General features: G+C 34.9%; 1 protein-coding gene across 1 annotated transcript; it reads right to left on the reverse strand.

The window, feature by feature from the left end:
* Positions 1 to 4,752: 4,752 nt before the first annotated feature.
* LOC144563699 (kinesin-like protein KIN-14C) lies at positions 4,753 to 15,090 on the reverse strand. Its single transcript, XM_078313194.1, has 21 exons — positions 14,588 to 15,090; positions 13,925 to 14,079; positions 13,447 to 13,560; positions 12,949 to 13,195; positions 12,336 to 12,433; positions 12,175 to 12,258; positions 11,805 to 11,882; positions 11,624 to 11,716; positions 11,362 to 11,391; positions 10,898 to 11,239; positions 10,532 to 10,613; positions 10,351 to 10,446; positions 10,065 to 10,244; positions 9,646 to 9,752; positions 9,164 to 9,340; positions 8,536 to 8,699; positions 7,753 to 8,006; positions 6,305 to 6,468; positions 5,392 to 5,792; positions 5,125 to 5,216; positions 4,753 to 5,036 (listed from the first exon to the last, which is right to left on the reverse strand). Exons 1-21 carry the CDS (start codon positions 14,616 to 14,618, stop codon positions 4,966 to 4,968), a joined length of 3,060 nt encoding a protein of 1,019 aa, XP_078169320.1. The 5' UTR covers positions 14,619 to 15,090; the 3' UTR covers positions 4,753 to 4,965.
* Between the last annotated feature and the right edge of the window lie 7,220 nt (positions 15,091 to 22,310).

Here is a 22,310-nt window from a genome sequence, read left to right on the forward strand (position 1 = left end):
TGATTGCTGAGAAAGAGTGATTATTACCAACTCCCAAAGGATAACCTTATAAATAGTTGGTTCAAATCAAGGGAGAGAAAAAGGACCGATTTTTTTAAAAATACCCATTTAATAAATAAATTAAATTAAAATATCCAAGTTTCAACAAAATTTATAAAAATACCCAAACCGCGGATTTTTTCCGCGGCCCGGAATTTTTATTCCGGGGCGTGGAAAAAATTCGCGCCCGGAAAAAAAAAAAAAAAAAAAAAAATTTTGGTCCCGACCGCGGATAATATCCGCGGGCCGAATTTAAAAATATATATATATATATATATATATATATATATATATTTTTTTTTTTTTAAGTCTGGAGAAAAATTTATTTTTTTTGTCAAACTTTGTACCTCTGGTTAACATAGCAAAACACCTTCAAATATCATGAAAATTTACCGACATTCATTCTTGACTTCATAAAATAAGACTGTAAAGTTTCATACAAAATCTCAAAACAGATCGTGAGATATCGGCTCTCAAAAATTGCCCGAACTGCTGAAGGAGTGCTTCTGACCCCAACTTTGCACCCCTGATTAACATACCAAAACACCTTCAAAAATCATGAAAATTTACCGACATGTATTCTTGACTTCATAAAATAACACTGTGAAGTTTCATACAAAAGTTCAAAACAGATCGTGAGATATCGCCTCTCAAAAATTGCCCGAACTGCTGAAGAAGTGCTTCTGACCCCAACTTTGCACCCCTGATTAACATATCAAAGCACCTTCAAAAATCATGAAAATTTACCAACATGTATTCTTGATTTCATAGAACAAGACTGTGAAATTTCATACAAAATCTCAAAACAGATCGTGAGATAATGAAACATAACAAAACTGAAAACTGAAACATAATAAAACATATACTAAGAAAATAATAAAACTGAACATAACAAATCAAAACTCAAACATAACAAAACTGAACTCTCTCTGAAGGAGTGCTTCTAAACCCAAATTTGCATCTCTGATTAACATATCAAAACACCTTCAATCATGAAGCACTCCTTCAGCAATTCGGGCAATTTTTGAGAGCCGATATCTCACGGTCTGTTTTGAGATTTTGTATGAAACTTCACAATATTGTTCTATGAAATCAAGAATACATGTCGATAAATTTTCATGATTTTTGAAGGTGCTTTGATATGTTAATCAGGGGTGCAAAATTGGGGTCAGAAGCACTCTTTCAGCAGTTCGGGCAATTTTTGAGAGCCGATATCTCACAATCTGTTTTGAGATTTTGTATGAAACTTTACATTCTTATTCTATGAAGTCAAGAATGCATGTCGATAAATTTTCATGATTTTTGAAGGTGTTTTGGTATGTTAATCAGAGGTGCAAAGTTGGGGTCAGAAGCACTCCTTCAGCAGTTCGGGCAATTTTTGAGAGCCGATATCTCACGATCTGTTTTGAGATTTTGTATGAAACTTTACAGTCTTATTCTATGAAGTCAAGAATGCATGTCGGTAAATTTTCATGATATTTGAAGGTGTTTTGCTATGTTAACCAGAGGTACAAAGTTTGACAAAAAAAAAAAAAAATTTCTCCAGACTTAAAAAAAAAAAAAAAAAAAAAATATATATATATATATATATATATATATATATATATAGAGATGGGCTATGGTGCATTGCAATGCATAGGCTATGGTGTGCATTGGACCATAAATCACCGATTCAAAGTTCAAATGACCGATCCAAACCGTTCATCTTGTTCTCCATATTAATATGTGCTTGGAGACCAAATTTTATATTTTTTGGAATTTTTTTACTATTTATTAAGCCACTTTGAAAATCGCTGATCCAACGGTGGCTTCTGATTTTACTGTTCCAAACAGTCACCGTTGGATCAGCGATTTTCAAAGTGGCTTAATAAATAGTAAAAAAATTCCAAAAAATATAAAATTTGGTCTCCAAGCACATATTAATATGGAGAACAAGATAAACGGTTTGGATCGGACATTTGAACTTTGAATCGGTGATTTATAGTCCAATGCACACCATGGCCTATGCATTGCAATGCACCATAGCCCATCTCTCTCTCTCTCTATATATATATATATTTAAATTCGGCCCGCGGATATTATCCGCGGTCAGGACCAAAATTTTTTTTTTTTTTTTTTTCTTTTTCCGGGCGCGAATTTTTTCCGCGCCCCGGAATAAAAATTCCGGGCCGCGGAAAAAATCCGCGGTTTGGGTATTTTTATAAATTTTGTTGAAACTTGGATATTTTAATTTAATTTATTTATTAAATGGGTATTTTTTAAAAAATCGGGAAAAAGGATATAGACAGAGAAAGCATCATTGTATTAACTCATTCTCTAATCAATTGTTAAGCAGATGGGCACAAGACCATCAAACTAGCATTAATGGATCTGTCCGTTTGTGTACACACCGTTGACTTATAATATTTTTCTTTGTTTATCATTGTAGTTTGATATAGGTGTAATTTTTTACATAATGCCGTTTCAAATTCAATATTTATTATTCTTCGTTTACTTAAATAATTCAAATTCGGTAGTAGTTTGGCTAATTATGATGGCACTGCCCTTAGAATTCATTTATGTATCCTTAGATGTGTTATTTTTATTCAATTATTCGGTTTTGATTTATTTTCAGATCGCTATTGATTAAAAATAAATATAACGGTATAACTGTTTATATTATTAATACATTTATAATATTAATATTTTTATATCCTATTTGAAGCATATCCGGATCCGACATTATAATGGTAGGGTGTGATTTTAATTTATCTACCAACTCAAATTCAAATCCGAATCAATATCCATATAAATATCTGAGATAGTTATAATATAATTTCTTATGAATTGATTAATCTTAAGAGTAAAACTAGGGTACTCTTAAGCTCACCAAAATTTTGATGAACTTAACTCTAAAACTCATCAAATCGATTTCAAATGACGAATCCGAACCGTTGAAACCCGCCTACCTTATGTGTGATGCATCTACATGTGAAATTTTTAAACATTCGAATTAATTTAGTATAAAGTCAAGCGGTCAAAAACGTTCAAAAAATGAATGCACTAAAATTAATTTATTAACCTTCTAATTTTGACCACTTGACTTTATACTAAATTAATTCGAATGTTTAAAAATTTCACATGTAGATGCATCACACGTAAGGTAGGCGGGTTTCAACGGTTCGGATTCGTCATTTGAAATCGATTTGATAAGTTTTAGAGTTAAGCTCACCAAAACTTTGGTGAGCTTAAGAGCACCCTAGTTCTACTCTAATCTTAATGTATAAAATATGAAGTAACAATATGTTCTAAAACTGATATTTATACCATAATTTTATTATCACCCGCGTAATAGCATTACGATCAAAACAATGTTTTATAGGGTTATTAATGTTAGAAAGTTTATTGTCTCCAAATAAAACAATTGCGGATACCTCAGTTGGAGCGTCAGACGCTCACCGCATTAGCATTTTTTTTTTTCACGCATTATTGTTGACTCTTTCCAAAAAAAAAAATACAGCGTCATGATGGTAGATAGTGTACCTCAGATTTCAAAAGTAATCAGTTTCACACCGTGATTAAACTGAGATGGACGATTATAGCACATACACTGTGACTATACGAATCATGTTTAAACGTAATTGGTTATATATGTGTTATTTTGTTCTGTCGTGTTATTTTATCAGACTAGTTTGTATGTAATACCGTATGTCGTGTTATGTCAATTTTTCAAAAACTAGTTATATCACACAAATATTCACAAGTCACAACAAGAAACACATGAGTCAAAGTACACGACCAGACACACGTGCTGTGTCTTATCCGATCACTGTGTGACCTTTTCATATTCCTGTGGACCATGTCCTGCTAACACGCCTGTTTATTCGAGAGAGTCAAGACTCAAGACACTGCCACGCAAAAATAGAGCTCTAACAATTTTTATATACATTTCTCATCAAATTCAGTAAATGTAGGAATAAGGAATGCGGAATGAAATCCGCTTATATTTTCTTGTTCTGGTGAACAGTAACCCGCTACTGCTATTTTTGCTTTTCTGAATCTAACTGTTCAATTTTTGTCAGAAACAAATCTCAAAGCAATTTTTTTCAAAACTTTTATGTGCACGCATCTCGAAACAATTCAATGACTAAATTTAAAAAAATAGAGATAACAAAAATACTGTTCATACCAGAGAATAACAGATTTTGATCCAAGTTCGTTGACACTCCCATGCCTACTCGTAAATCTAACAATTTTTTAATATATAAAGATTTGTTTCCTCTTTAATAGTTTATGCCATCGAAGTTAAGCATGTAATTTACCGATATTCAACTTCAGCTGCTAGCATTCCATTTGCTTCTCCATAACATACCAATAAATGGTTATGCACTAATAATGCTTCGTTTAAGTAGCTTCATAAATTGCATTTAGCAAGTGAAGTAAAATTAAATTAAATCGCATTAGAGAAAAAAAAAAAATCAAATATTAGAGATTTTATCAAGTTTAAAATAACTATGGAGCTTCTTTAATTTTACCATAAATCATTTGAATTACCGCAAACACTTGCCAAACATTTCAGTGACACCAATAGATTAGCCAAGTTTCAACTCGTAACTTCATGAAGCTTTTTGAGAGAAAAAAATTATACTGCTTAAAGCTAATTTAAATATTGCTAATAATCAGATTCATGCATGTTGAGTGGCATATTGATACCTCGTTTAGGCCGGTAATATATTTCTAAAAAGCTGAAATATTTAACCACATTCCACTGACAGGATGCAATTTTTCTGGTTCACCACCCAATTTTCAACATCTAGATTACTTTTACAGGATGACAACAAATGAGAAGGCCTGCTACGTGAATATAAAATCAACAAAAAGTTGACACAGAAAGCACATGCATCAACAAATCATACATTGGTGCTTTTGTGAACTAACAACAGCTTTCTATTGCCATCTCTTACCTGACGCCTTGCTTGAGCTGGTCGTGGTTTGGCCCGTAGTTGTCCTAAGAAGACCTAAGAGAGATTAAGCAAGTCAGTAACACTTATTAATACAGTACCAAAACTAGTATTAAACAGGTGACATTTTTTATTGTGTAGGTACCAGGGGCCGGAGAATTGAGGGTATCTTTAATCTTCAGACGAGAGGTCCCAGTTCTCGGAACTGATCTGCTTACTTTATGTCCATTCCTTTGCCTGATACAAAGAGAAATATTAGCAATATTATATGAATATTATCTTCTATTTTAAAATCAGTCTCTGCTTCAGACAGTTTGCTTATATTGCAACTCCCTCACTCTGAGGAGTTGTCAACCAGTAAAACCCAAAACCTATCAGATGAAAATTGGAACTATATTATGAAGTCGCATACCTCTCTGATCCAGGTTCACCCGGTTTTGGTACAAACTCAAAACCACTGCCTAAAGAGCAGTCAGTTTCACCTCCGACAGAGAAGCCACCTTCTGACCCCTCACTCTCTTCATCTTCCCCTTCATCCAAAGCCTCACCATGACCCGCACCATTCATCCCAAGACTCTTATTATTTGGTTCAGTGTAACTCTCAGATGTATATGATAGAGATTTGTTATTAATGGATGGTGGTGGCTGGGCTGGGGACTGACTGGAGATGGCCATTGCCGTGTAACTTGGAGTGGAAGAGTGTCTGAGTAGTGTGGAATTTGAATTTGTTGATCTGGATTTAAGTTCTTTGAGGGTCTGAAGTTGCTCAATTTCGTTGTCCTTTCTTGCTATAGTGTCTTTCAGTGAGGAGACCTGGGATGCCCAAAAAAATACGTGTGAAGTTTTTAGTATAAAATGCAGATATAATTTTGTAACAACTTCCACTTATGGTCAAACTGGAGTTGGTACCCAATGGGTATGACATAGGTTACACCAAGTGTTTAATCAGTGGCACAATTAACCCTCAGTTGTGCAATCAATATCTAATTTTACAAAGTTTTGCTCAACCCTCGTGGAATCATCTCAAATTACCCACAACTGGGGAATCGGGTGACATATAGGGCAATAAAGAAGCCTTAAACTACTGGTTAAAACCAGCATCTGTACCACCCAGAGAGAAAATAGAAGTTAATAACCAGACATGTACAGTGCTCAAGCTCAATGCATTAGCACTTAATAGAGATGCTGGAACAGTAATCATTCATGATGAGATAATATATTTGAAGAGACACATGACCAGCCCTCCACTCCCTCTCCCCGCATGCAAAAAATGAAAGAAAGAACAAGAAAACATAAATTAAACCAAATGATTAAATTAAACCAACCTGCTCAAGGAGCTCTTTAATATCCTTGCCTTCCCTGTTACTCCTAGCAGCCCCTAATTCAACCCCAGACACCCTCTCAGCAAATTTTAGAGTGCTTATGGTCTCAGCATATGATTCCACATCGGGGTTTATTTGCACAAACATCAAAGTCTTTGCCTGTCCCCCTGAAAATAAACAGAAAAACACACATAAAGTCATACAAATTTCACTTTGATTTCCAGTTTCCAGTTCAATCCCATCCAAAGATGATTTCAGGCAAACATGTATTTTGACATATTGTGGCATACAAGTATCGAGGGTTGTTGTAGCATAAATAGTTTAAGACATGCATGTATTGGGGTCATACAACTACCAAGGGTTACTGTTTCCTGCAGTAGAAAATGGAAGAAGAAAATAAGGAAAAATCTGCTGGATTAATGGACACTACTGCCACTTCAGAACCATATACCAGTAGTGGCCAGGGTTTAAACAACTTATTTTGCAACATGGACCCAAAAATTTTATATCTGCAAACTTAAAAGAAAATGTAAAAAATGCCCAGTTTTCACATAACAGAAAATCAAGTGTTCAGTGAAAGTGACAAATGCTGACCGGAATTTGCAAACAGACCGTATCTATAAAACTGAGCCTGGCACAGATTAAATGAACTTGCTATATTGGTTCACACACCAGTGGTAAGACGATTGCTATAGTGAATACATAAATCAGAGTCTTTTCTAGATTATGCCAAACATTTACTGCATTTACACTAGAACATCTTCCTTGGTAGTTGACACATTTGCAAAAACTGTCAATCTTTATAATAAGGTAATTGAAAAGGTAAATTCTATTAAATATCAAAATATTCCTCTGATTCAAATAATTTTTTTCCCAAGATGAGGGACAAACGAGGGTTTCTATGTTGTATTTTAATGTATGCAAAATGCTTACAAAGAGAAACCTTTTTTGTAGAACTACTGAACTAGTGACAAACAAAAGACAGTTTTATGAGCTTGTATTTATTGCAGATTGCTGCTTCTGTAAAATTGCAGATGGTCTGCAATATTTACTCTCTTCTTTTTTTTTCCATTTTGACCTACACCTTGCAATAATTGCAGATGGTCTGCAATATTCATCTTTGTTAGGTAAGCCTAAATTTTTTTAGAAATACGCAGATACCACTACCCTTTAGATTAAGGTAACAGAGATATATATTGTTCTAGACTTCTAGTGCTGGCAATTTTGCCGCCACAAACAAAGAATTTTTCTACATCCAAAATAATAAAGTCAGAGGCAACTCGGCCATGTTACTATAAAATTGCTTGTGTTGAGATGAAAAATTCAGACCCAATAGCAATTTTACTAGGAGCATTGCCTTCATTCAGTGACATGTGTAATACATTTCTTGAGGGAATACACAACATGGTGAAAATTTTGCAGGGATACAGAAAGTTGGGCCATATATTTACCTAATGAGCTCTGTAGGACTTGAGTTAGCTTGCTGTTGCGATATGGCACATGTGCGTTTTTCTGAGCTAGCGCAAAAATGACATCGCCTAAGGCAGAAAGTGACTTGTTGATGTGTTGGGCCTCCTTGAGCCGATCACCAGTTGCCTCTGACTTCTCGACCCGTTCACTACCAGCAAGATCGATCAAGTGAAGGCATCCACGGGATGTGGAACCATTTTTCACATCCATTCCTTTCACATGTACTGTCAGAATGCTGAAAATCAAATAACATGAATACATAAATTGAATACATAAATTATTCTTTCCCTGCCTATAAGAATATAAGGATTGCTTAAAACAATTATGATTCTCCAGCTGTAAATGATAAATACTTAACAGAGCAGTGAAGCTTTCTTGTGAATTGCTTTCAACTTTGTGAGAAAAAGTATCAAGCAACAAATAAAAAGGTCAAGGCACTTGTACTAACATTATTATAAAAAATGTTAATTCCATTGATCATGCCCTCGAGGAAATAGCAGAAGGTGGCATGTACCTGTGCTGAACTTTAGTGTGTATGTGTCCAGGACCAGCCTCAATGGCTTGTTGTCCTGAATTTCTTGGATATCAAAAGCCTCAAGTTCAAAATCGAATTCCAACATGAACCCCATTATAACAGCAAAAATTGGAAGTAAGACCATAAAATACAAAGACCATAAGAGGTCCATCCAATACAATCACCAAAAGGAAACAAATGACATTTCAAATTATTCAAATCCCGATCTGTCAGATAAATTTGGAAGTACCTGTGGGAACGACTACTCCTTTCGTTTAAAGCAGTGGAGCCAACAGCCCTATTGGATTGGCCAATTTGCATCAGATCAAGTACATCTGTCGTAGAATTGACAGCGTGCAAGCTTGCCTCAGGCACAACAAGGCCGTTCGGCTGGGAGGTACTCCAAACTCCGAGTGTTTCAATTTTATTAAGGAAAAGTATACAAAATAAAGGATTCAAATTAAAAAACATTTTCACTGATTTGACATGAGCCTCAGTACCATAAATCCATCCTTTAACTTACTCCCATACGAAAGGGGAGGTAGCACAATTGGCTAGAAAAATGTTCTAGAGTTGTTATACCCAAAGATCGAGAGTTCGATTCCCCCTCACGAACCTTGGCAGCTACTATCAAGTTTTCAAAAAAAAACTTACTCCCATACGTGGCTCCTAAGCCAACATAGTATTAAAGATTATTAAGTTACACATCATGTAACTGAAATTGAAAATCTTAAAAACCGTAGCTTTCAATTTGCATGCACCGAAAAATATGGTACCCCTACCCCCATCCCCACCAGCTGTGTATAAGGGTAGCTTCTATCAGTTTTGTAGAGATACGGATGTGGAATTAAAACAATGTCATATTATAAAAAAGGATATCTTTTCTGCACAACATCATTGGAGAGAAGATCACGAACTTGTTCATTGTATATTTCAACCATCTGAACTCCAACTTCATACAAAAATGCATTTCTTCTGCCCAATGAGATATTAAAAAGGTCATTCAATGCACGATAATTGACTCCCCAATCTTCCTTTGATGTACCAGGTCCACTCTGCAAAAAAATAAATAAAATTGAAATCTAGAATTACAATATACAAGTTTCAGTTGATAGGAGTACGACTGAAACCAAACTTCACTTATTTTTCCCCGTTTCAACAAAAATTCAAGTAACCTGATTTAGTTTCAATTATGCAAAAATAAGTACACATAACCCAAGAATTAGCAAGAAAAGAAACCAAAAAGAGGTCTGAATATTTGATCAGACCCAAATAAAATTTCCTTAATTGACAAATTATGCTTTCAAGGAATACCTGGGATAACAGGATTAGAATAAATTTAAAAGTTGCGTTAACTTGCCATTGTGTAAGTTTTTCCAGATCCAGTTTGACCGTATGCAAAAATGCATACATTGAAGCCATCAAGAACAGACCTAATCAGTGGTTGGATATCAGCGAAGACTTCACCTGTTTAATAAAAATGGAGAAAAATTGTCAAGTATGTATAAGATGGAGGTTTAAGAAACAAATCATAAATCTTTATATTACTTGACCATTCATTTTGATTTCATATCTATGCTCTAGATAACTAAAACTTGTATCCATTAGAAATAAGCCTTGAGCAGTTTCCAACTTATATCTCAAGAGGACCTTGAAGCCAAATCAACAACACTAACTTTTGTAAGGAAACAATATTAGGATCTAAGTTTCCAGGGTATTCCAAAAAAATGAGATTATAGACTAATACTAGGAAGTAAATTCAAGAGGAAAAAATGTTACATTGAGATGAAGCAGGGGCAAACACCTTGTTAAATTTGAACATTCTATGACCATCTTTTCCTTGTTTAAAGGGATTTGTGATTAATAACTCCCCATTCTCGCCAATATAATCAATGGTGGTCGATTTTGAACTTTGGCCTGGAAGAAATGGCCTAATACGACAATATACCCGGATATTCCCTGCAAAATTGACAATAGAGAATGAACACTTCTCAGTCAGACCAACCTAGGAGAAGTCCCTTCCCGGTAGCTATGTCTGCAGAACACTAAATTATGTTGAGATTACCTTTTAATTCTTGAACTTCATTGAACAATCTTTGGTTTTCAGCTAGAACTCTGTGATAGTTCTCAGCAGCATCAACTAAACCTTTCAGCCTCAGGCCTACAAAAAGAGTAAGCATTTATTGTTTATTTAATTTATTTATTTCAGATAACAAAAAACAATGAATAAAAGGAAATGGCCTAACCAAAGTCAGATATCTCATCTCTCCATTTCTCCTGAATATTGAAAACTTCTTGCTTAAGAGAATCAGATGACATTCTTAGGTTCTGACATGACAAAATAATTGCACGAATTAAGCACCAAGAAGATAATAAACATATTACAGTTTATTTCAAGGATTACCATCCTAATTACTAGTACTAATTGAACATCATTCTTTTCCTTTCCTTCTTTTGAAGGACCAAGTGTTTTGTTGTTTAAGCAAAATATGCTATTGACCCTAAAGCATTAAGTTTGTTCCCAAAACAAAAACAAGAAACCCTTGTATGTAAGTCAGGACAGTTATCACTGGCTAATGCACCATTAACATTTTGTAAAGGTCAAAATGAACCTTAGTTGAATAGAGTTGATTATCCACAAATCTTTGGTAAATATTCTCCCTCCTATTCCAAATCTGCAATTTCAACTCTGATGCAGTCTCCAGGTCACCAACTCTTTTTCTAGAATTTCCTAGAAGAAACTCAAGTTCCCTTATTCTGCCAGTCAAGCTTGTCTCCAATTCCTTTGCCTTGGTCTCAAGTTGTTTCCGCTGATCTTCATGCAACTTCTTTTCAGACTCCATCTCTTTCTTCAATTTTGTGATTAATTTCTCAGCATTCTCTTTCTCCTTCATTAACCGTGCAATGTCTTGCTCGCTGTTTTTTGTTTTCTCTTCAAACTTTGACTTCTCTGCCTAGAAATGTTAATTTTTTAAAGATTAATACTCTTTCAATATTTTTCCTTGTAGTTTCACAAAAGTTAACAAATAAAAATTGAAAATATAGATGGATAAGTAAAGCCAGGTTGATTACAAACCTTGACTACATGGAGCCGATTCATGACTATCTGAAAATAATTAAACCAATAAATAATGACTTATCCATCCAATATGCAAAATACTGTGACAAAAGAATGTGGTAAAATATCACATGAACAAATAGATAAATCCACCCTCCTTCAATTACAAAATCCTTTCTAGACACAGATATAATGAAAAAAAAAAAAAACTCATACTGTCTGAGTAGGAGTATTAAAGCATTAGCAGCAAGATACCAGAACACTTCATATAATTCCATACCTGGTTTTCTTCATTGGTTCCGTTGACCAACGTTTCAAGCGCTTTGATTCTTGAACGGTACTTCTCTTCTCTTGCTTTTACGACGGTATTTTGCTGTGCCAAAGCAACCAGTAGAGACCTTCAATCGCATATAAAGAGGGTCCAGAAAGAAAATAGGAGCTTTTGAAAAAAAAGAACTTACATTTCTTATGTGTTCAGCTTGTGTTGAAATGCGTCGCTCAATTTCTTGCACAACTTTCCTCAATAGATAAACTACCCTCTATGTAGAGGAAATAATAGAAGTAAAACAACTATACAGACAAAAATATTAAAAATAAAATAGAAATAAGAGAAAGAAAGACCCCAAAAAGCAAAAAAAAAAAAAAAAGAAGAAGAAGAAGAGGAAATAGGATAAAGACTAAAGAGGCTATTTATCCTCTTATAATGAATTCCAATGCAAAAGTGTCTCCCAAGTTACATTAACCAAGAAATATTATACCAGTCAAGTGATCTACCTAAAGGTACACTTTATACAAATTATTGGTTGATGTTGAAACTAATAACAAACTTACATGTGGTATTTCTCCTTTCTTTCTCTCTATACTTTCATCCAGAATACCATTAACAACGCTAAGAAGTGATTGTGTGGTCGCATTCTGCAACAGATATACAATTTTCAGAACCAACTTAAAATACATTCAAATATATCTACAACAGTCACTGGAAAACTTACATCTAAACTATTAGAATGCATCATTTCAGAAATTTTAGCAGCTGGGAGATCAGAATAAGAGCCTTTCTTGAGTTGGAAAACTTCCCTAAATTTTTGCCCTGTAGTGTGCAAAACATTACATGCAATAAATGATATTTTATAAAAATATGGTACATAATTAGGTTGCTAACAGAAACCTTAAAAATTCTTTCATTGTTTCATAATCATATAGATCACAATAACCAATTTCATAGAATGGATAAGCAGTGTAATTTGTTATGTATTGTGTACATAGTTAAATTCAATTCTAGTTTCAAATTTGTTATTCTTGAGAACTAAAAAGATGCCCATAGTACTGAGCTCATTAGTTGTCACACTGTTCCATACTTTTGTGTGTGATCTGAAGAACATGCTTGATTTCCATCCTTCTTATGGCTCATTTAATAAAATATTATCTTTATCTTAGCACCTGGTAAGATAATGCTAGAGGCGTCCAGATACTAGTAGGATACAAGTGTCTAGCAGACTACATCAGTAACATTGCAAGTACACTCCTGTTATTTTGCTATCTTGCACTTGATTTCTGTTTATTACCAGTACTAGTACCAAGGACTAGAAGATAAAGAAAACATACCTCGAGAGGTGTGGTGCGACTTGGCCTCAGAATGACCTTTCCTCTTCTCCTCACCAGGTGCACCGGAGCCACGCAATTGGCCTTGAGCATGCTTTCCAGGCTCAGGAGCAGGAGCTCTCCATTTCTTATTGAGCAGGCTGCCATTTCCAGTCTTGGATGTGTTTTCAAAGGAGCCATCTTCACCTGGCTCAGAGGTTATATTGTTCTTCAGAGACAACAGACAGTTAACAACTGATGTCATTGGTCCCTATAAGAAAACGAGCAAATTTGCACTTATGAACGTAGCAGTAAAATAATCAGTAAATGTGTAGCCAAGACTTGCAATTTCCAGTTAAGCACGGAATTTTGATTTTGTGGTTTCTGTTTTGCAATTTGCCTCAACTTGACATAGACATCCCTCAAGACTACAATCGAATGACAGTAAGCCAAAAGAAGATTAAGGTGAAAAAGGGGCATAAAATGTGTTAAACACTGGATAAACCAGCACCAGATGGATACCTGCTCAATGTCCGTTATTTCAAAGCCCGGTAATCCGAGTTCTTCAATTACTGAAAGAAACTTCTTCAAAGTAACAACTTGTGGCTCTGACGAGTCATAAGCGCCATGTGTACCCTACAAAAGAATCAAAGAAGGAAGTAGAAATATATGCTTAAGATCAGGAGACATGAAAATGCAAGGTATTGTTCCTTGGCAAGATTCACAGGAATATGATAGAACTGTGCCCAATTCTTCCAATTTAACCAAAAATAATTACTTTGTGACAGCTAGGTATATGACATTTGATTGTTGAACTCTGTGGAAGTTTTCAGAGTTTCCTGTGAAACAAGAGCACAAAAAAGCCCAATTTTTTTCTTATACAATTTATTGCTTGCAATTTAATTCCAAATATCAACCATATGAGTTCAGAATAAGCCCACCATTCCAAATCTGCTTACTCCTTGATAATACTAAAACCAAGTTAATGAATAAAAAGTACCTTGGCTATACTGGGAATAAGTACATTTAAAACCGAGCATAGCACAGTTCCATCATAGAGTTGCTTTCTCAGTTCCTCCTCCGATGAATCAATCGGTACATCAAAATCAGGTAACAGTTCATTCAACCAGTCCAGTAATTCAGCTCTTCGGTCCGCTGAAATAGTAAAATGTCAAGAATTTACAGAATAGTTAGCACGTTGAAATTTCCAGGAAAACAGTTAACAGTGTGGGAACAAAGGATTGGACAGATATACCATTTCAAGGGACGCATTTCATACAAGAGACAGAATTACGAGCTAAGTGAAAGACACAAAAATTCAGTTTCCCTGAAATTGCAGGCACAGCATTGCACCCAAAATTTCATAACAAGGCAGGAATAAGGCTAAGAGAGCAAGATCTTTTCTTTCTCAGCCTATAGGAATCACAAATATTGGATCCAGGACGAGAAACAAAAGGAGTAAACCTTCTTAAACGGAAATTGCAGTTCGCAATCCTTGCACATTTTCATAACAAAAGCAACATGGATGAACGAAGTCCTATTCCAGGCTCATTCCAACTAGCTTGGATAGTTCCATTCTGTCCTTTTTTTTTCCTCCAAATTACACTCCTCTTGGCATGTTAAAAGAAAAAAATAAGACATTTAAAGTAGATCGGCTACTGACCTGCCTCAACCTCAGTGTCAACACTCCCCATTCCTCTTTCAAGCTCCGTACAGCAGGGGCCTCACTGCATAATCCCAAAAGGTCGAGGAGTAAAATGCAAAGGTGCCCTTGAGCGTAATGTACAATTGCAGATCGATGACTGGCGAGATAAATTCCAGGAGATCGTCGCCTCTAGTACTCGGTTCTGCTAGAATACTTGGGATTTCAAAAGTACTGACTAAATGTGAGGTTAATTTGGAAATTTCTGGACCCTAGTGAGAGTAGAGATGCCACATTGCTATGATTTGTCGAAATTTTTTGAAATCCTTCCTTTATTACTTCGAGATTTTGGATCTTAGTCTCTCGTTCTCTCTCTTCTCTCTCGCCTTACCTCGCTCTCTTACCTAAAGTGTGTAGAGAGAGAAAGAAAGGCAAAGCTGTTTGGAGGGTTCAAGCTTTCAAGAGGAGAGAGAGAGGGTTTTTGAATCGCCTTCAGGCTTGAAGTCTTGAACACAACGGGAGACGCTTTTTTCTCCTTTAATTGCTCTCCCTCAGTCCCTCTCTTTCCTCTTTTTTCGGAGTCCGTGTTTCCCCAGGTACCTGAGGTACAATTATAAAGAATGAACGGCCTAGATTAATTCCATCTGGAGCACACTCAATGGAGCCAGTTGGGACTTGGGACTGTAGGGTGTCTGCTTTGAGATTCGTGTCACATGAAAAGAGCGGTCCAGATTTATGGCTTGCACCTCAGGTACCTGGGGTGATATGGATTCCTTTTTTTCCTGTTTCCTCTTTAATATTTTCCGGTACATCCTTCCGATAACTTTTATTTACACCAGTACCCTCAACTTTGTACTGAAACCAAACACCAACTTTGTATTTCCACATATTGTGATAGATCTACATTTAAATGAAGAAAAAATGACTTCACATTATCATAATCGATCATTGAGATATACTGAAATATGAGGTTGAGTTTATTTACTTACAGATATCCTGTGTTATTTTGTATAAATTATGTACAATTATTACACCTATCGAATTCCTGATTAGAAATAATATGCTAAAATTGAGAGTATTTGAGCAAACTTGTTCGTTTCAGCGAACTCTAGATTTGAAGAGTTTTGTGATTAATAGATAGTATAAGGTCTGATGCGAAACTTCTCCACATGTTCTTTTTAATTTGTCTTTAGTATCGAAACGGTGTTAGTTGTCGGTCCCAGCCGTTTACCTCCTCCGTGCGGACAATGAATTAACGACGTGCAAAGCAGATGTCGCTGCCTCTTTGGTGCAGATCACAACTTCACATCTTTTCTTTTTCATCAATCCAAAATCTTTTGAAATCTTAATATAGAACAGACTCTACTTATGTAACTTATTTACAGATATACCACACTGCTAGTTTCGAGGTCTGCTGGGTATTGTCGTCTTTCGAGTGGACCTGACTAAATATGTAATTTCGAGAACCGACAGGGGTATTATATGAATGACTAATTTTCCTTGATGGTTGGCACGTCCAAGGTTTAGACCGGAGACTAGAGTAGACTAGACGGAGCAAGAGATATATATTTTTGTGTGAAAGTGGTTCAATATGTCTGTATTCCCGCCATTGAAAATCCGAAAAAAAAAAAAAATTGTTATAAAATGAAAAGAAATTTCAGGAAGGCTGAACTACTGAGTCTATGGACCTATGAAAGTGGGTACCATGTCTCCTTTTCACTCATTTATCTAATCACATCGGTTGCCTCAATTATATGTATCTATGCGTTTCTTGCGGATCTCATTAAAATATTCCGATGATTAAATATAGTAAAAAATTGAACCCTTAAATAATCATGTACGGGTTTCGCCATTACCAGATAATCTCTGCACTGTGTTGAGCTATGTACCAGCCACAGAGGATCCGTACCACCGTCAGTGCTAGACCTATGACGGATATGGATTGCAAAATTGTGTAACGGGCTAGTAGATCACGAATTGAGGGGATCGACGATAATTTTTCGTTTCCTAATTAATACGGACAATTAGACCTGATATGTAATTTGAATGGAAGTTGATGCAGATTCTTTCTCTTCTGTAGTATTTTTCTGATTTTCCATAATTTTTTGTAACGCCAATTTTGCGCGGATTTGGATCCTCCATCATGTGACGATAAAAAAAATAACAGTCACATGTTCTATAATTAATAGCAGTAGCCGGACAAAGAGAAGTTTCGCGCCGCATGCAACCGCATAATCGGAAATCAACACAGCAAAACCCATGGCATCTGGATCTTCTTCTGATCGTGTGTGGTTGTTTCTGTGTGGTATTATGTATTGAAGGCCAATATAAGTTGAACATTTCTCCCCACGCGTGAAGAAACATAATATCTGAGGCATACAAATTAGCCTCCTTTGTCTTCCTTAAGATCTTAAGCTAGCCGAACAGGTCTGCCTTAGACAAGCTTAAATTGTCTCCTTAACAAATTTGTCTAAGGAATCCCCCTCCCCTCCTTAAAAATTGACCCTCCTTTGCGCCTCCTTAGACGTCAAATTTGTGTTTCTTTTCACAATTTTACCCTCAACAGCTCAGCTCCTTAAGGAGCCTCACATACTTTTTGAATATTTTATTGTCTTCATCCTCTCTTGGAGGCACGACTCCCTAGACACGAGAAAGAAAAGAGACAACTCTCTCCGGCGTAAATTGGTGGCGATCTAACAATCAAAAATCCAATCCGACAGCTCCACCTTATTCGCACCGAGATGCTCTCTCCATTGACACCTCATTTACCTCATTTGACCGGTATCCATCTCCTCCTCCTAACAAAGTTTCTCCATATTTTGTAGTTTCGTTGTTTTTTTTTTCTTTTTTTTTGGCATTGGATATCCATCACTGCCAATGTTTGATTATGTGCTCCAAAAGTGTGATTTCCCATCGCAACAGTTGTAATAAATATGCTTGCTGTAGCTTTTTCGTGTTGTTTATTTTCTAGTTATTTTCCTCCATGCTTCCCCTCCTTTTGGAATTTTTGTTTATACAATAGAGGGGAGCTCTTTTTGAGTTTCATGTATTTTAAATGTTCTTCTGTTGGTTTCTTATTAGTTAGAAATTAGTTAGAAATTGGTTTCTGGGGGCCTAGATGTTGTTCTCTTTGTATTCTGGCATGGCACCCTGCCACTGGAAGGCATAAGATACTAAAGTTGGGATAAATGAGAATTTGATAATTTCTCGTGTATTTGAGAATTTTTTTGCATATATGACCATTTGATTTTAGATTTTTTTTGTCGTTTCTTGAACATCATTTGATTTTGAATTTAAATAAACTAGTTGATATAATTGATAGATTTCAATTAATATAGTTGCTGGTACCAATCTGCACTCTTAGGGAATTGTCTCAAGCTGATTTGTATCGAATCTAGTGGTTTAGTACCAATAAACAAACATTTAGTGCCAGTGGTAAACAAAAATTTAGTGCCAGTGTTTACTGGTACATGTAATTAGTACTTAAACTTCCTTAATTAAAGGTTGTATGAGATAATATAATTTTATGAAAATTTTGCAGATTATAAACAATGGATAGATTTGGATTCAATGAACTATTAGATTCTTTAGATGACGATGATGAATCATGGGTTTTTATGGATACTATACTTCCTAACACCACTCAAATTAGTTCAGTGTCATCTTCCTCAGAAGAGCAAGGTAATAAGAAGCCAATGTCAGGAGCTGATTACATAAACGACATATTAAATAAATCGTCGAAGGCATGGAAACTAATTTATGGAAGTTGTTACAATTTATGTCATGTTGTTTGTATAGTAACTAAATGATCAAACTTGGATCACTATATATTTGACCTATTCGTAGTATGTGTGTAGTTATGAATTTTTATAAGGTCTAATTTGTAAAATTTGCTGCTGGCACTATATTTAGTCTTATTACTGTTGCTGCTATTAATATGTTTTTATGGAAAATGATTTGCTGCTATCAATTGAGCGCAATGTGCAATATTCAATGAAAATTGACAGAGAAGTCTATTGTATACTTGTACCAGTCGGTATCATACTTTGAATCAAATGGACTTGGATTATTACTACTGTTTGGTGTTTTAGTATATATTTTAGCTTTCTAAGAAGAGTCAAGTACACTTCAAAAATACCAGCTGGACCAGTAAAAGGAATTGAGACATACCACTGGTTTTATTTTTAAAGCATAATTGAAATTTATGGCAGCCACTGGTACACCGTACATACCATTTTATTCATTGGTTTTATTTATTGGTCCATTGATTCATTAATTGGTTTTATTCATAAGATCCCTTGTATGATTCATTGGTTTTATTCATTGATTCATTATCTTTTTTTCATCTATTTTTTGTTGCATATGTAGTATTGGACCGGTACCGGTTTGTATTTCAGTCTTTGTTTTAGTTTTCTAAGAAGAGGCAAACGCAGTTAAAAAATTGGGTACGTATCACAATTTTAGAATATTATTTTAAAATATTAGATTACTTTGAATTAAATAGAATTAGGTTATTATTACTGTTACTAGCAAAAAATCTCCAATAATAAATATTTGAATTTTAAACTTTCAATCCTCGGCATGCTTTAAATAATTTTATTCGACATTGTTCATAATATTCTGAAAAAGATAAATGAATCTAAGCTTTGTATTTGTTTTTGTTTTTTTTTAGTAGAAATGTCATTTTTTGTGTCACACAAGCAGGGACACACAATAATATAACCACACAAGCTTTGTATTCGATATTTTTTTTATTTGTACGTAGCAACAAATATAGCCACACAAGGAGGGAACACAAAAAAAGACATTGAGGGTAATTTGGTCTTTATACTTAAAACACATATTTTATTCACCCATGCTACATTCTTAATCCATAAAGTTGTTGCCGAACACCAACTCCTTAGTGGAGATTAAATTGTTAAGTACCAACCTCTTAAGCCAAGCTGTCGAACACACTCGAGAGGATTAAGAATTTAATCCTCGCTAAGGAGCACTTGTTCGGTAAAACATGAAGATTAAGAATGAAGACTTAGTACAATAAAATATATATTATAGTGTGCATAGACCTAAATACCCTTTCTTTCACATTTTAACTGTTTTGGTCTGAGAGCTATCAAAACTATTGATAAATTCACAAAATAAATTTATCAAAATTATCCATGAAATTGCATCCTAACCACCATTAACATAATATCAGTTTAACATTTATGAACATGGAAAAGAAACTAAAATATTCTAACAAAAAATAAAATAGTTAAAAATGTTCTAACATTTATGAAGAATATAGATAAATAATGTTTCCTCTTTTGCTCTTCACTGGTATATTTTTGCTTCACTGATACTAGATATATTACTTATACCAGCAAAAAAAACATCAACAATCAAGAACACTTGTACCAGCAAATTAGCAAATTAACTTATCAAATTAGCTTATCAAATACTCAAAATTAAGAAGCAAAAAAGAACCAATAATTGGTTCAGGTGGGTAATTAATTGGTGTAGATGGAAAGTTGAAGAAATACTCAAAAATAGCTTTAGTTGAAAAAAATCAAGTCCAAGTGCTGGAAAGTTGAAATAAATGTTTGCAAAATCAAGTCAATTCATTGCTTGGGTATGGAAGGGGATTATTGATATTAAATTAATTCACATATCAATCCCTCGCAAATTAATCAATCAGAGAAGGCTCGACAATATTCAATCACACCAGATGGAAAAAGTTCATCGCCCCAAGCATCACGGAGAAGAAAACGAAAGAATCAAAAGTAGTTGTTTTAAGTACCAATAACGGCTCTAATGAAAAAAATGGGAAGGAGTATCGGCCCCGAAGAAGGTGACAAGAGTGCCGGCCATGACCTTGCTCCTTCTCCATAAACTTGCTTCCTCTCTCGATCTGACTCAGAATACTTAAGAAAAGATGGGCAAATAGGATGTCAATGAAAAGAGTGTCTCAAGGAGAACGTCACACTGTTGTCGGATTGAACTATCAGTTACTTGATCGTCGACAATCTTCACCGGCGGGGAGGAGATTTTTCTTTCCCTCGTCTTGGGAATTGTTCTCCTGTTGGGAGAGAAGGAGAATAAAAAAAGAAAAAACGAACAAGGGTTGCTAAGGAGTTCTAACTTTTTGAGAAGAAATTTGTCGAAAATAAGATAATTTGGGCTTAAGGAACGACAAAGAAGGCCAAATTCTTAAGGAGGGAGGGTGCCTTAAGATTTTGCGCTAAGGAGGCCTGCTTAAGCTTCTCTAAGGAGGAACTGTTCGTTGAGATTAAGATGGATTAAGACATTAAGGAGCTCCTTAGAGTCTTGCCGAACAGGTACTGGATGTGTTCATTTATCACTGTGTACGTTGTCTGTTATCCAAATTTTATTGCACAATCATTGGCTTACTACTATTAGAGTTACAAACAACCTGAGTTAGACAAATTTAATATAAGGAGACGAGTCAAATCAAATCAAGTTTGACTTGTTCGTGATGTGAATTGTGCGTAGATCAAAGATTTTTGCTGACGTATATTTGAATGAAGTGAGAATAGTTAGAATAGAGGCTATTCGCAATAATAATGTACGTCCAAACAACACTTTCCTATTTGAAATAGTTAAAATAGGTGCTATTCTTTGTAAATATTGGAGTAGATACTATTCAAAAGTGTGAAGAAAAAGAGAGAACAAATGCTTCATTCTCGGATTTCTGTCGACGCAGTTCCAAAATGACAAAATTCACACTTCTATTATTTCCACGTCGTAACAATTTATTTCAAACTTCACTTGTCTATCTTTTCTCTTAACTAGCACCTTGTTAACACTACTCTTTATCGGTTACAACTATTATCTTATACCAACCTCCAAAGAATGAGGAAGAATCAGCTAGTAGTTTTGACTAGCTTAGTGTTTATCTAGATTAATTAGTTCTTGCTGACTTTGTTTTGTAATAAGTTTTAATGTGGCATTAGTAAGGGAGTGATAATGAACTTCTGCAGGGTAGATTTCATGGTTCTTTTGATGTTTTGTTATGCAAGTACTACTTCTGTTCTGATGTATGTTGGACTTAGGTTTCTTTAATGAAATGGACTTACAACTTTTTTATCAAAAAAAAAATCAGTTACGACTATTCACTATTCAAAATGTACAAACTAAACAATATTTTTACTAATCCGAATAGTGCCATTTTCATATTAATATGACAATCACTACTTTTTTTTTTCTATTCTCATTTACTATTCTCAAATTTCATTATTCTAACTATGCTAACTCCCATCAAAACGTACCTTTCCAACGTTGTCAGTCGTGCATACACTTACCGACTGCGATATCCTTTACAACTTCTCAATCTGCCCCTGTGGACCTGTCATTTTCACAATTGTTAAGTGAAAAATCAGGAAAAATATTCATCTTCCTTCTATAGGTCATGTTTGGTTGTGGAGTAAAGTTAATGGGGATTAAATTGCTTACTCCACCTTACTCCTCATATTTTACATCTTATTTGGTAGTTCAAGTCATCAATTAAATTAATCCATATAAAGAAGTAAGATGTTGAAAAATGAACATGTCTATGATAGTGAGTCCTACAGGTGAAGTAAGTGTGGAATAAGTTAATTCATCTAAAAAGGTGGAGTAACTTACTCCGAATTAATTGACCTCTTACTCCTTTTACTTCTCGTTTGACTCCTTAAACGTGAAGTAAGGAGTTTACTCCACCTCTTACTCCACAATCAAACATGGCTATAATGAGTTGAGAAATGAA

Source organism: Carex rostrata, chromosome 12, assembly GCF_964058835.1.
Source record: "Carex rostrata chromosome 12, lpCarRost1.2, whole genome shotgun sequence".
In the NCBI taxonomy this organism is placed as follows: Eukaryota; Viridiplantae; Streptophyta; class Magnoliopsida; order Poales; family Cyperaceae; genus Carex; species Carex rostrata.